Raw genomic sequence first — 15,526 nt, 5'->3', positions numbered from 1 at the left:
TCAGCGCTGGGGCCCTTATGATCTGGCTCCTCTCAAACCTCTCTGGTATTACCAACCACTACTCCTCAGCTTTCCAGGCTCTCTTTAGACACACTGAATGTGGGCAAACGTTTAGTTTCCTGCCTGCTCCAACACTTCTCCCACCCCCACACCCTGATTCATTCATTCAACTGTTTACTGAGGTCTTTTAGGCACTGAGGAATATGGCAGGAGCGAGACAGACATGGTCCCCTAGCTCCAAGGAGACTAGAGTCTGGTAGGAAACAGAAATGTTAATCACATAAGGGGTTGACTGCAATGAAGAAAGTTCATGGGACAATGTGAATTTGTGTGACCTCAACTAGCCTGAAGGGATCCAGAAAGCTCCCCTGAGAAGGGACCCCCTCAGCTGAGACTGGAAGAGGAATGGATAACAGAGACTGGCAGGTGATGTAAGGAGGAAAGGGAGCCTGGCTGGTTCCTGGGAGCAAGCAGAGCCCCAACCAGAGGGGTGGTTCCAGCTCAACTCATGGCTGCCATGCGAGAATGAGGGCCCTTGTCACCAAATTCTGGCTTTTCAAAAGGAACCAGAAATCTGGACGTTTTTAGGTGAGGTCTCTCATGTTTTAAATGTTGACAAGGAAATTATTTTTTAAAACCCACCTGCCAAAGGTCTGTCCATTTTGTGTGCTAATTATCCCTCAATTAAAAAAAAAGAAAAAGTCTATAGGCCAAACTGGTTCATGGGCTGTCAGTTCTTGACTTCCGACTTAGCTGGGTATTGGGGTGGAGAGAGGAGCAAGGGGCTTCCAGGCAGAGACCAGTGTCACAACAGAGAACAGAGCAAATAATGTAAGAGGAGGCTGGGAGACGGGCAGAGGCTAGAACACAGAGAGCCTTGAGTAGCCAGAACCTCATTCCTTAAGGTGGGGAGAAGCCATTAGAGGGTATTTAGCTGGGGAACAACTTTATCGTGTTTGTTTTTGGAAAGGGCACTGTGGCTGCAGCTACATACATGGACTGGTCCGAGTGAGAGTGTGGGTGGGGAGACTGGTTTGGCCGCAAAATGGTCCTCTAGTTAAGAGAGGCAGATGGCAGTAGGGGGAAAGAGGGTGATTCGATGGCTATTTAGGAGGTAAAATCAACAGAACTTGATGACTGACTGGATACAGGTGATGAAGGGGTGGGGTCAAGAGCAAATGGACAGGTTGGTTAGGTGCTGTGAAGAGGGGAGCTGTGAGCAGCAGGGGGGCGTCAGGGCCTGTGGCGATGTTGGTCTAGATGGCCTATCTCCCACATCCACAGTATGCTGGAGAGCCCCTACCCCATACTTGTCATGGGATAATCTCCAGTCTGCAAGGCTTCCCTCCAGCTGGAGGCTGAGCTCCCAGGGCTGGGGCCCTGTCTTGCTAATCTTTGCAACCCTAGGTCCCAGGCTAGATCCAGATGCCAGGTGGGTACCTGGTACACATTATTTCCCTCCCTCATTCCCCAGGGTCCTGAGGAAGCCTGCAGAAGGGAGGTGGCTTTGAAGGAAGGAAGAACAATCCAGATCTGGTGGCTCTGTGAGCCTCCACATTGCCCAAAGCAATTAATGTGGAGAGGACAAACCCTCAAACCATCCCAGTCACTCAGAGTTGGAGTGCCCTGAGCAGCTCTGTTGGCCTCACTAGGTACCAGCTATGTGACCTCAGGAAGTCACTTAATCTCACTGAGCCCCAATTTCTTAGTAAAGTGGGAGGAATACCTTCAAATTATTATGAGGATCAAATAAGATAATCTCCGTACAGGGATTGGCACAAGGCCTGGCACATATAAGTGCTCAATAAGTGATAGTTACTCTTGTTTACTGTTAGTGTTCTGACTGCACTCACTCCAGACCCCATGGCAGAGCCTTGAATAGCCAGGAAATTATTGTGGGCAAACGTTTTTGCCCACAAACCTGAGTGAGGGGTGTGCCCATTCCAGATCAGGAGAGGACTATTCCATGAAGCCTTCTAGTTAACAGCCCTAAGGCCTGTTGGTCACTTCTGGAAAAGTCCAGTTTCCCACTTACAGAGCTTATGACTATGCCCGGGGGCCTAGTGAACCAGGAAGCCCCCCAATGACACTGGTGGTGTCCGGGGATGGCAACCTTCTCTCAAGTCCTTCTCCACACATTTGCCATTGTCACTCACCAGCCCAGGGCTCTGTGATTTCCCAAGAGAGCATGCTCCCCCTTATGGCTCATGCATTCTGGTGCTCAGACACACATCCTTGCGTGCTCCTTGTCCCCACCCTGGGAAGCAGGCAGAGGAGGAGGCTGAGACCTGGAGCTGGCAGAAGCCCTTGTGTAGTCCTTAAAAGGGCTGAGCTGGGACCAAGCTCCGCTGCTGACTCTATGTCCAAGGAGGCATAGAGTTCATCCCTGATAACCTCCTGCAGCTCACCCTAGCCCTCCTCCCTGAAAGGCCCAAGGAATCATCTCCATGAAGCACACACACCAGGCACACTCGCAGGGCCCCCTCTGGACAGGAGCACACAGCCGCTGCTGCACTCCAATCTCAGCCTTGCAGCCATGTCCTCTGCTCCTGGGGTTGTGCCAGAGCTGCTGCAGTCACACCACTAGGCCCATGCAAGTTTGTGTTTGTCATTGCTCTCATGAGCCTCCAGGGCATCTTTGAGCCCTCCTCTTGTCAATTCAACCTCATCCTAAAAGGGCATGATTTACAAAATCAGTGAGCTCCTAAACAGTCCTGGGATAGCATAATAATCTGTCCAAAATAAAACCACATTTTAAATGTACCAAAACCTTACTATGTAAAAGAATTCTACCATGACTCTTCTTGAAAAGTAAAAAATTCTTTCATAAATGGAATAATTACTCTCTCGTTTATCCCTTGTTGAGCTCTGGGATAAATTAGCTTAAAGAGAGCTTTCAAGCGGTACCCTGGTTGACGAGGCTCCCTCTGTGTGGGCCTTTATATGCTCCAAGGTACTTTAGGTCTGTCAGCTCACCACATCAGGCAGAGAGGGCAGAGGGAGGTTGGAGGTCAGGCAGGCAGGCAGGCAGCTGGTTTCTCCCAGGGAAGAGATGGGTCTACCTGTGCTCTCTGAGACTTTGGAACCCAGCTTCAGGCCTCTGCCATGTCCTCCATCTACTGCCCCTACAATTCCATGAATCAGCCCCACATTTCCCCAAGGATACAGCATAGCCAGCAGGCACCCAGTGGTGAGGCAGGAGGGGAACAAGGACCCCAAAGCCGATCACAGCGAAGAAGAGGTACAGCAGCCAGGCCACAATCTGGAGCGGGTGAGGGGGCCAGCTCCACCCATTCCGGCGGGACCGCTGGCCCTGCAGCTCCGGGGAGGGTCCGCTGGCCTGTGCGGGTGCTGTCCACACACTCTTCTCAGGCGCTGTCTTGTTGGAGGGCTTGTTGCAGATGTTCATCTCCAGAGGGAGAAAGAGTAGAGAGAGCATTAGCCTGATGAGGTCCAGGCTGGACCCAGAACCCACGCATGCAGCCAGCTTTCAGCAGCGGGGAAGCAGGCTGGGGCACAAAGCCACCTCCCAGCTACTCTGCAGGGCAACCGGCGCCCTAGCATGATGAAGTCAGTGGGGGAGGGTGGTGTGGAGTGCTGGTCTCAAAGCCCCAGAGCCAGCTTTGGCCCCAGCCTTGGCCAGTACAAGGTAGGAGGGCCCAGGGTTTATTCAGGACACAGTGTGGCTGCCTGTTACTCAAAGTGTTCTGTCTCCACAGCCATCAGTGTTAAACCCAATAAGACATGTTCTCATCTGGGAGCAATATCTGGCTGGGGCCAGACCGATGAGAACACATGCTGATTCTGTTACGATTAGTCACCTCTGTCCTGTGGCCCAAATGCAAGTATCAGAGAGGGGCCCCTTACCGTTTGCTAAGGGAAACAGGAGCGGAGCTGTGTGGAAGGGGGATCTAGTCTCTGGTCCTAGGCAAGCATGTACTCCCTTTAGGATTGGGGGAGGGCCTTGAACATTCTCCCCTGTGCCTCAGAAGGGCTGCCTAAAGTTTCTTGGCTGGGGAGGAGCCAGCCCACGAGAGAAGGGAGGATTCCTCCTTGTTCCCTCCAGCAGAGTAAAAGACAATGTTTCTCTAAATAAAATCTGGGCCTTGGTGCACTGAGAACAGACAAGTGGGCTGACCTGAGCAGGTTCAGGGAAGATGAGGGCTCAACCAGAGCCTGCCACCAGATGGCAGCACTCCCCTATCCTGCCATCCTTAGGCCCAAGACCTGCCCTAGGGGCCAAAGTTACCAGCCTGGCAGACAAACCCGGGTGGGCCTGTCATTACAGAAGGAACAGCCTCACCCTAGCTTCTTCTGGACCAGAGGTGGAAACAGAGTCTGGGCAGGCAGCACCAGACTTGGGGAGACAGGCCAACTTGGAACTCTTGGTGGGAAGGCAGGGAGTTGGGGGACAAACCCTGGCAGCTGCACTTTCAGGAGTCCATGCCCGTGGACCTTCCTCACTTCTCAGCCCAACAAAATGTTCCTTGACCTTTAGAGCCCACTGACAGCATCTCCTCAGCCAGGGGTACCCCAAGTCAGGGAGCTCATGCTCAGTCTTTACTGGGCAAGTCGCTGCCACTTGGAATACTCTGCCACCCTCCCCGTATCCATTTGCCCGTTACCCCAACTTCCCCCAAGGACAGTAAATGTGCGTGACTCATTCACCTCTGTTCCCCACATTCCCTCTCCCAGTACCCAGAGCATACCTTGTACATAGAAAGTACTCAGTAAATGTTTGCTGACTTGAGAACATCTGAAATAAAAGGAAATGTGGGCATGGTAAATGGTGTGGAAACTGGTCCACCCAAAGCCATCTGTCCCACTCTGCCCTGCCTTCAATCTGTACAGCCACCAGGCACCCACAACTCCCGTTTTGCACAGGCACAGCGCACCCATACCTGCCCGCACCCTCACCTGCCCCGCCCCAGCTGCCCCTGCCCACTCGCTATTACCCTGACCGCTGAACATTTGCACTTAGTCACTCTGCCCTTCATCCCGCCCAAGGCTCAGAGCCTCCTGGAAGCTAAGCCTGGCATATCTGAAGACAACTCTGAGTAGCCTCATCTCAAAGCTAAATGATGTGACCCTAGTTTTCTTCCAGGGACTCAAATGGAGTCCTTTGTCTTCAATAAGAAGCAGCAAAAGGTAAAAAAAAGAGTTCCAGCTTTGGAGGAAACAGATCTAGGTTCAAGTCCTGGCTCTGCACTTACTAGCTGATTGGCCTGAGTTCCTTCATCTGAAAACGGGTTAGGGTTGCCTACTTAGGGCTGTGTATAGATCAGTGACACTGTAGGTAAAACTGACATATGAGTGCTCCCTAAATTATAGGCACCATAATTACCCTTAAAATAGCCCTCTGGGTAGGTTATCTTCATCTTTCCAGACTGAGGCTACTACAGCTGATATTCTAGGAGGTTTATGTCCAAAGTGATGGGGTTGGCTGACGTTGCTTTCTTATGTCAATGGTCCCAAGGAACACAATGTCATAAGAGCTGGGCCACTGGATCGCCATTGTAACCTCACCTTCCATCAGAAGTGACATCACTTTATTTTGGATGTCCCCAGAGGTAGCAAATCTTTGTCCTTGATTTTTGGAAACAGTCAATGGTCACCATGTCAAGCCCTGTGAATACAGTTTAGCTGGGTGGTTCTGCTCAGGGTAGGGGGCAAATCCCTGTGGCTTGCAGATCGCTTCTCCAGTGACATCATCATCAGGGCAATGACTTTGAAGGGAACCCATGAATTGGGATCCCTAAGTCCTGGCTTTCCATTTGCCTCATCACATCATATATATATATATATTATATATGATGTGATGAGGCAAATGGAAAGCCAGGACTTAGGGATCCCAATTAGAGAGAGAGGGAGAGGGAGAGAGAGATAGAAACATCGATGAGATATGAGAGAAACATCATTGATTGGCTGCCACCTGCACGCACCCACTGGGGACAGAGCCTGCAAACGGAGCATATGCCCTGACGGGGAATCAAAACGTGACCTCTTGGTTCCTGGGCTGACGTTCAACCTCTGAGCCACAGCAGCCAGGCTGCCTTATCACATCTTTACAGCCCTACACCTTGAGGGCCTTTCTAAAGAAAGCAGCAGAGGCACATTGCTGACATGCCCCACTGCCCGCAGTGGGCTAGCAGTGGCTGCAGGCACCCCTAGCCCCGGTGCAGCCCAGATACCTGAGGGGGGTGGAGTCACCATCTAGGGCCAGAAGCCTATACAAACAGCCTTTGGGTGGCTCTGACTCCAAACCAGGTACTCTTCACCCAGAGAGGTACCACTGATGGTACCATGCATGAGGGGACAGTGCTATGAGGTTGATGTCCCTTGCAGCAGTGGCAGCATTCTAGAGTAGATACCTGAGCTTGTCAGAAGACATGCCAGTTGGCCCAAGGCATAAGCTCTTAACTGATGGTATTTTCCCTTGCAGAGTTGACCACAAATTCTTTTGGCCCAAAAGATTTTGATTAAAAAGGTTGGGAGGGCCTTGACCTGTGTGGCTCAGTTTGTTGGAGCGTCATCCCATATACCAAAAGGTTACAGGTTCAATTCCTGGTCAGGGCACATATCTAGATTACAGGTTCATCCCCGGTCAGGGTGTGTATGGGAGGCAACCAATCAATGTTTCTCTCTCACATTGATGTTTCTCTTTCTTTCTCTCTCTCCCTTCCGCCCTCTCTAAAACAAACAAACAAACAAACAAACATATCCTCGGTTTAAAAAAGACTGGGAGGTCAGAGAGAATCCAATATAGGCCTCAAGCATTGATGGGACCAGGCCCGGGGACTTCACTGGCCGTCCCTCCCCTCTCAGCACTGCTCTAGGAGACCAGATTGAAAGATCCATGGCTCTGCTCCTGGACAACGTGGCCAGCTTGTGCACTCACACCTTGGCCCAGTCTGTGCTTATTGGGGCCCAGCCCCCTATGTGCACTGAGGATGTAACACAAATGAGACCAGGCAACTGCCCTCAGGGGCTTGCTTTCGGGGGGCCCACAAAGACCCAGACAGACATCAGAGCAGTGGGTAAATGGGTATGTTTGCAGCTTTGCAAAGGCCACCCATTCAGTGTGACAGAACACAGGGTGGATAGGTGGGGGCAGGGTGGGGCAGGCAGGGGAGAGATAGATGAGTCATGGGAGCTGCAGGGTTAGATCATAGGAGGTGAAGAGAGAAAGCTTGGGCACTGTTGAAAGAGCCACAGGAAGTCACAGGAAGTTCAAAGCAGGGGAGTGACAAGAAGGTGATAGGGGCTTTGTAAAGCTTTCACGTCATAGTGGGGAAGAGAGCATGATCAAGAAGGGAAAGGGTTGGGGGGAAGAGGGACAGTGACACCACAGCAGCTCAGCTGCTCTGTACTTTGGGAGGAGATGGTCAAGAGGTGGAGGTCTGGCCCACAAGCTTCCCCTGCCCACCGAATGCTCCCAGATGCATCTTTGGTGGGCTGAGATATGTAGGCCTTGACAAAAGATCCTTCATGTATCTTCTGTTGCCACAGAACAAACCACAGAGTCAAGCTGGCAGAGACAGAGGGAAGAGGCCCCATGGAGTGTCAGAGCCAAAGGCAGCTGCCACCTTGGTAAGCTAAGGACCTACCTGGCTTCTAGGGGACTAGAGGGGCTGTGCAGGCCCTTTCCTTGTTCCAACAAGGTGAAGCCCATTGCCAGGATGACAATATAATCTGTTCCTGTTAACATTTATCTACTTTTTAGCCTAAAATAGCATTTTCCAAATAAGGTTAGGCCCATGGTCGGCAAACTGCGGCTGGCGAGCCACATGCGGCTCTTTGGCCCATTGAGTGTGGCTCTTCCACAAAATACCACGGCCTGGGCGAGTCTATTTTGAAGAAGTGGCGTTAGAAGAAGTTTAAGTTTAAAAAATTTGGCTCTCAAAAGAAATTCCAATTGTTGTACTGTTGATATTTGGCTCTGTTGACTAATGAGTTTGCAGACCACTGGGTTAGGCTACCTCAATTTATTTAAATGAGGAAATCTTAACATTTCAAGTTCTTTTTTTTTTAAATAAATCTTTATTGTTCAGATTATTACAGGTGTTCCTCTTTTTTCCCCCCATAGCTCCCCTCCACCCAATTCCCACCCCACCCTCTGCCCTTACCTCCCCCTCACTGTCCTCATCTATAGGTGTACACTTTTTATCCAGTCTCTTCCCGCACCTCCCACACCCTTTTCCCCCCCCAAGAATTGTCAGTCCACTCCCTTTCTATGCTTCTGATTCTCTTATATTCACCAGTTTATTCTGTTCATCAGATTTTTAATTCACTTGATTTTTAGATTCACTTGTTGAGAGACATGTATTAGTTGTTCATAATTTTTATCTTACCTTTTTCTTCTTCTTCCTCTTCTTAAAGAATACCTTTCAGCCGAAACCGGTTTGGCTCAGTGGGTAGAGCGTCAGCCTGCGGACTGAAAGGTCCCAGGTTTGATTCCGGTCAAGGGCACGTACCTGGGTTGCGGGCACATCCCCAGTAGGGGGTGTGCAGGAGACAGCTGATCGATGTTTCTCTCTCATCGATGTTTCTAACTCTCTATCCCTCTCCCTTCCTCTCTGTAAAAATATCAATAAAATATAACTTAAAAAAAAAAAAAAAAGAATACCTTTCAGCATTTCATATAATACTGGTTTGGTGGTGATGAACTCCTTTAGCTTTTTCTTATCTGTGAAGCTCTTTATCTGCCCTTCAATTCTGAATGATAGCTTTGCTGGGTAGAGTAATCTTGGTTGTAGGTTCTTGCTATTCATCACTTTGAATATTTCTTGCCACTCCCCTCTGGCCTGCATAGTTTGTTGTATGGGTGCTCCCTTGTAGGTAATTAACTGCTTTTGTCTTGCTGTTTTTAATATTCTCTCTTTGTCTTTTGCTCTTGGCATTTTAATTATGATGTGTCTTGGTGTGGTCTTCTTTGGATTTCTTTTGTTTGGGGTTCTGTGCGCTTCCTGGACTTGTAAGTCTATTTCTTTCACCAGGTGGGGGAAGTTTTCGGTCATTATTTCTTCAAATAGGTTTTCAGTATCTTGCTCTCTCTCTTCTGGCATCCCCATAATTTGGATGTTGGTACGCTTGAGGTTGTCCCAGAGGCTCCTTACACTATCTTCAAATTTTTGGATTCTTTTTTCTTTTTGCTTTTCCGGCTGAGTGTTTTTTGCTTCTTTGTATTTCAACTCTTTGACTTGATTCTTGCGGTCCTCTAGTCTGCTGTTAGGTCTCTGTATAATATTTTTTATTTCAGTCAGTGTATGTTTAATTTCTAGTTGATTCTTTTTCATATCCTCAAGGGTCTTGTTAAATTTATCAGCCTTTTCTAGGAAATTCTTGAAAAACCTTATAACCGTGGTTTTGAACTCTATATCCAGTCGTTTGTTTTCCTCCATTTCTTTCATTTGTGATCTGCTTCTTTGTCTCCACATTTTCACTACTTCCCTGAGTTGGTAGAGCTTTGTGTGGTAGGTGTCCTCTAGGGCACAGTGGCTCAGCCTCCCCAGTTACCTGAGGTGGACACTCTTGGTGCACCCCTTTGTGGACTGTGTGCTCAACCTTGTTGTAGTTAAGTCTTGATTGTTGTTGGTATCACTGGGAGGAATTGACCTCCAGGCCAATTGGCTGTGAGGATCAGCTGTGTTTACGCTGGGAACACTTCTGTGCTGGAGACACTCTTATGAGACAAGACTTGCAAAATTGCAAAAGCCTCTGTGCTCAGCTTGGATGGGGCGGAGTTTCAGGGCGGAGCAAACAGTCTTGGTTTCCCGTCAGCCCTGCCCTATGAGGGCCCTGGGTCTCAGTGTCCCTCAGTAATCACTGCAAGCACCTTTGAGAGAAAGCCGCCCTCGAGTTTTGCCCGCTGCCAGACAGTCTAGTTTCTCCCCAAATGAGTCGGGGTTCCCAGAAACTTGCCTGGAACTGGAGTTCAATGCACTCGGGAGCTTCTGTCTCCCTCCTGCTTTAGAAAGCCAGCCGTGCACTCAGCCTCCCGTGCATTCAGCAGTCAGTCCTCTCTGCGTGCCTCCAGACCTCTGCCTTCCGCAGCTCTCGAGTCTCAGTGTGCTTTCTTTTTCCTGACAGTCCAGATTCCCCCCAAATGAGTCTGGTTTCCTAGCGTCTCGCCCGGGACTGGAGTTCAGTGCAGTCGGGAGTTTCCTTCTCCCTCCCGCTTTAGAAAGCCAGCCGTGCACTCAGCCGCCCGTGCACACAGCCGCCCGTCCTCTCCGCGTGTGAGCCTCTGTACATCAGCCTTTTGCAGCTCCTCTGAGTCTCAATGTGTTTTCCTCTTTTCTTCTAGTTGTAGAATTTCCACTCAGCCAGCTTTTCTGTGGTTCTGGATAGTGTCCGTTTTGTCTTTTAGTTGTAGTTTTGATATTGTTGTGCGAGGCAGCAGTTTAGGAGTTTACCTATGCTGCCATCTTGGTTTCCTCCATTTCTTTCATTTGTGATCTGCTTCTTTGTCTCCACATTTTCACTACTTCCCTGAGTTGGTAGAGTAGCATTTGCTGCCAAGCTTTAGAACAGATATACCCTTAGGCCCACATTCCATTTCTAGGTACTTATCCTATATATATATATTCACGAAGTACACAAAGATACACACAGTCTTGTTTGTAATAATAAAGGATAAAAGCAATATGAACAAACTATGGCACATTCACACAATGGAATGCTATTCAATGTCAAAAACAAGGATGGAGGAAATGACAGGTAAATGGAAAAGCAAGATGTGTGATGGCTGTAGAGAGTGCCACCATGTGAGCAAAAACCAAGGCAGGTGGACAGACATCTGTGTTCCCATATGGATAGGTTGTCCCAGGAAGGAAATACAAGAAAGCAAACACAGGGGCAGCCTTTGGGGAGGGGATCTAGTGGCTGGAGTGAGACAGAGATTTGCTTTTACTGTGTATTTCTTGGTACTGTAGGAATTGTGTTTTTGTTTTTGTTTGTTTTTACTGTGTGCATATACTGCTTTTGGAAAAAAAAACACCTGTTAAATAATAAATAATTGAGCAGTGTCACCTCTTGCCCTTCTGGCCCCACTAGGCTGGCATGTGGACCAAATGTGCTCACGTGATCCAGAGCCCTGTACCATGCCAGACAAATAAGGAACTCCGGCCTGCCAACAGTGCAACAAGAGTGCTCCGTCTTAGTTCAGTGCTTTCTCAGTCTCAAGAGCAGTTCTGACTTGCTCAGCTGCAGAGCTGTGAGGAAGAGCCACAGAGCTCCCTACGAGCTGTTGGGGTCTTGTCCAAGCCAGAATCAGGCAACCAGACAGTGGAACAGAGGAGTTGCTGGGCAGGACCTTGTTCCCGTCCTTGGCCGAGGGCAGCTCAGCTCCTCATGACTCCTGAACCCAAAGCGAAGGAACACACCACAGAAATGTTTTACTCCCAGTCATCTTTTATTTTGACTAGAGGATTCATGGTTGCCGTGCGAGTGATTTTCTATGGATATTTATAAATAAGTTATCTGTACACTCCCCCCCCCTCCCAGGATCTGCTTTTAAAATAGTTTTCAACAAGATTTAACAGATGCCCAATTTGACCACTTAAAGGAGGACATGGTGCACACTGTATTACAGTGTAAAAAGTCTTTAAAAAGAACTTTTAGGAGCAAGTTCTTTGTTTATTAAAATTCCCCACAGACACCAAGAAGTCTCTGGCCTTAAAATCCTGGAAAGTGGCTACAGTTTGACTAAGAGATGCACATCACATCACAATTCCCAGAAAATAAACTGGAACTTCAGGCCGTTCCCATAGACCTCTCAGTCACTGGTCTGATGAGGCTGGGCTCCTCGCATAAACAACACGCGGAGGTCTGATGCGATGGCAAGAAAAGCTTGACCTCGGCCATTCCTGAGTAGATGTGGTCTGCAAACATTTTGTGTCATTCTCCTCCCGAAGCAACCGCTGCAAACTGGGATTCAAGTTCAGCCAAGGAAATGGGACAAGGAGGAGGGAGTAGTAACATGAAGCAGAAATGAGGCCAATGAGCAGAGGCAAGGGCTGTTGATTTTAACCAGGAAATCATTTCACATGATTGTAGGAGTAAGCCTCCAGGAACACCCACCAAGAAACGGTCATTAAGAACAAAGTTGTGACAGAACAAAGTAAGAAAAAAAAAAAAAACTGGCTAATTAAGCACCAATGTTGCTTTTATTCCATCTCATGAAGATTATGTTTATAAACCCGTCTCCCACAGTGAACCACCAGTTCCACAACAGCAGGGACCACCCTTCACCCACTTCTAAACCCAGCTCTCCTTCAATAAGGGAAGTTAAGCCACTTATCATCGCTGCTGCCATTGCCCTAATCCAAGCCTCCATCATCGATCCCCTACAGTGTTTTAATGAGAATAACCACCACTAGCATTTAGAGGGCACTTCTTCTGTGCCAGGTGCTGCTTTAAGTGCTTCACTGGCCTCCGAGGTAGCTGACCCCTCCCTTTCTCCCTTAGAAACAACATGCAGAACAACATCCCGGGTTCCCAGGTGAGGGCACTGAGAGGCTCAGTGCATCTGGGAGGCACGGTTAAACTGGAAGGACTAGGACAGTGGTCGGCAAACTCATTAGTCAACAGAGCCAAATATCAACAGTACAACGATTGAAATTTCTTTTGAGAGCCAAATTTTTTAAACTTAAACTTCTTCTAACGCCACTTCTTCAAAATAGACTCGCCCAGGCCGTGGTATTTTGTGGAAGAGCCACACTCAAGGGGCCAAAGAGCCGCATGTGGCTCGCGAGCCGCAGTTTGCCGACCACGTGACTAGGATAACCCTCAACGGACTTCCTGGTGTACCCTGTCACCACCACACTGCCCACAGCAACCAGAGTGAGGCGAGCTTTTCAAAACTTGAAACTACGTCAAAAACTCTGCAATGGTTTCCTCCTCCTGCTAGAATAAAGTTGAAACTCCCACCACTTTTCTCAAGGTTCCCTCTCACCCTCTCTGTTCCTTCATTGTACTTGGCCGACTCCAGGCCTTTGCATGTGCTTTTCCCTCTTCCAAAAACACCCCTCCCCTGTTCACAACGCTGGCTCCTTTTCAACCTCCAGGTCTTAGTTTCAGAGTCTCCTTCGACTGCGGACCCTGCCTGGCCGCCTCCCTGCAGTTCACCTCCAGAGCGCTCATCCCCACCTGAAACCACTTCCGTCCCCCGCCCCCTCCCCGGAACACCCCGTGGAGATTGGCTGTTAGGAGCCCTCGGGGGGGGGGGGGGGGGGGGGAGGGCCCTGGCACACAGTAGGCTCTCAATGCAGATCTGTGAACCTGGTAAATACAAACTGGAAGGCAGCCCCGCGCTCTGACGCGTCCCTGGAACCAAGGCCGCGGGGTTCCAGGCCGAGGCGAGCGCAGAACCCGGCTGCAGGGCGGCAGCCGCGACCCGGTGGCTGAGGCCAGGCTTCGAGGTGAGAACCGCGGCGGTAGCTCCTCACCTGCGCGTCTTGGCGGCCCCGCCAAGGTCACTCAGCGGCTCAGCCCTCGCCCGGCCGTCCACCCTCCCCAGGGCGGCCGCGCTTCAGACCCTCGCGGTCGGGATGGCCTCTGGGACCCGGCGGCGGCGCACCCCCGAGCGGAGCCCCATCTCGGGCTGCGCGGCGGAGATTAGGCCGGCGAGTCCTCGGGCTCGGGCTCGGGCTCGGGATCCAGCGGGCTGGCTATGCAGCCCGGCCAGGCCGAGGTACAGCCGGGCCAGGCCGAGGTACAGCCGGGCCAGGCCGAGGTACAGCCGGGCCAGGCCGAGACGGGCTGGGCCTCGTCCGGCGCTGGACCCGTTCCCCTGGCAACGGCGCGGGCTACGGCGCCCCGCAGCGGCCAAACCGCGCTGCGTCACTTCGCGCCGGCACCCGGGGGGCTGTGGCTCGTCGAGGACCCCTAGGCGACCCGGCCGGCCCATTCCCCATTTCTTCACAGCCTTTCTCCTAGAAAACTCGTTCCCCACCATCCCAACCCTCAACTTGTCTTCTCGAAATCCTAACTTGTTTCAAAAGCGCCCCCTTCCAGTTTCTCCGGAGACCACCGTTCTTAGGGAGATTCCTGCACATTTTAATGAGAGGATGTGCAGGGCACCGGACCTACGATGGGGAACACCCATGAGGTCCCTGCTCTTCATGGAGATTACAGGCTAAGGGGAAGACAGAGCTAGACAAATAAATATGCAGGTGCTCCATAATATAAAGTGTGAAATATAAGAGCTTAAAATATGTTGTGCAAAGTATCTTCTTTATTTCCTGTAAATCAAGCATAAATCCTTCTGGGAGCCCTCATCTTCCAGCCTGGTGGGAAATTTAATCTTGGTCTCCACTGAGCTCCTCTTACCCAGGTTATTCCATGGACCAGGATCTCCTACAGCAACAGTCTGAAAAGCATCCTGTGGTCCTGAGTCTCCTCTAGCACTGACGCCATAGGCACTGTCCTATCCACAAGGACTTTGAGGTTTAGGCTCTGCTTCCCTGGGGCTGACACAGGACAGGCACCTGCACCCTCTGTTCCAGGGCCTGCAGGCTCTTCTCTTTCTCCGCCCGAGAACCTCCCTGTGGATCTGGTTTCCCTGAAAGCTCTCCCCTTTTCCTTGGGGATACTCAGAATGGACTCACCCATGAACTCGGGCTTTCTTTCTTTTTTAAAAAAAGAGAGGAAAGGAGAGGGAAAGAGAAACATCAGTGTGAGAGTGAAACTTCTATCGGCTGCTTCCTGTACGCCCCCTCACCAGGGATTGAACCCACAACCTGGGCATGTGCCCTGATTGGGAATTGAACCTGCACCGGACAATGCTCCAACCAACTGAGCTGTAGTGCCCAGGGCTATCTCTATGCTTTAAAGTCTTGTTTCCAGGACTGATAAACTCAAACTTGATGTGGAATAAAAATCAATAGTCTCGGGGTGGGGGGAGGGTAATGGGGGGATAAAGGACACATATGTAATACCTTAATCAATAAAGAAGAAAAAAACAATTCTTAGTTACCACCAACTGTTATTTTCAGAAAATATGTTTTGTCCATTAAGAATGTTTGAGAAGGAATGATTATTTGTTCTTTTTTTTTAATGAATAAATGATTATCATTGCTTGTGCAATGATCTTACATTTTCACACACACACACACACAAAATCAATAGTCTCAGAAATACAAGATGACTTCTCAACTCTTATCTGGAATAGGAGAACTTAGGGTCAAACAGAGATGGTAACCCAGAAATCAAGGTGGAGAATAATCCCGTGTATGCCCACAGGGAGAGAAGGCCGCAAGAGTCACAGAGGCAGACTCTGGGTCCATCTGCCTCCCAGGCACCTCTCCTGAATGTCCCGTGGGTATCTAGATGCAACACATCCCTACGTGCCCTCTTTGTCCTCGCCACAAACCTGTTTTTCCCCTTGGGCCCTCCAAAGGGCACTACCATCTACCCAGTCTCCTCCTAGTTCTTGCCCATCTAACCCCAACAGTTCCCAGGACCAGGAAGTCCTCCCTCTGAAGCATGTTCTGTGTTCATTCTTTCCACTCCATTCCTGCCTAGA

The 15,526-nt window shown here is 50.0% G+C and overlaps 1 protein-coding gene across 13 annotated transcripts in view; it reads right to left on the bottom strand.

Moving 5' to 3' along the window:
* The window catches only part of TPPP3 (tubulin polymerization promoting protein family member 3), a gene marked incomplete at its 5' end in the record, with an annotated part of 28,711 nt that extends 14,911 nt beyond the window's left edge, over positions 1–13,800 (bottom strand). For 5 of the 13 annotated variants that reach the window (XR_013959234.1, XM_080645302.1, XM_080645307.1 and 2 more), the window contains one exon: positions 3,167–3,439. Coding sequence is in view for 12 of the 13 variants with exons in the window: in XM_080645302.1 (XP_080501428.1) it covers positions 3,167–3,439 (273 nt within the window). Of the gene's footprint in view, positions 1–3,166; positions 3,440–4,709; positions 4,757–8,351; positions 8,435–13,448 lie in introns of those variants that run through there. The other 8 variants (XM_080645310.1, XM_080645308.1, XM_080645313.1 and 5 more) reach the window with 6 other exon arrangements.
* Positions 13,801–15,526: the final 1,726 nt, after the last annotated feature.

Source organism: Plecotus auritus (assembly GCF_963455305.1).
Source record: "Plecotus auritus genome assembly, chromosome: 10".
Lineage (NCBI taxonomy): Eukaryota > Metazoa > Chordata > Mammalia > Chiroptera > Vespertilionidae > Plecotus > Plecotus auritus.
This window is presented reverse-complemented; position numbering and strand designations above follow the sequence as displayed.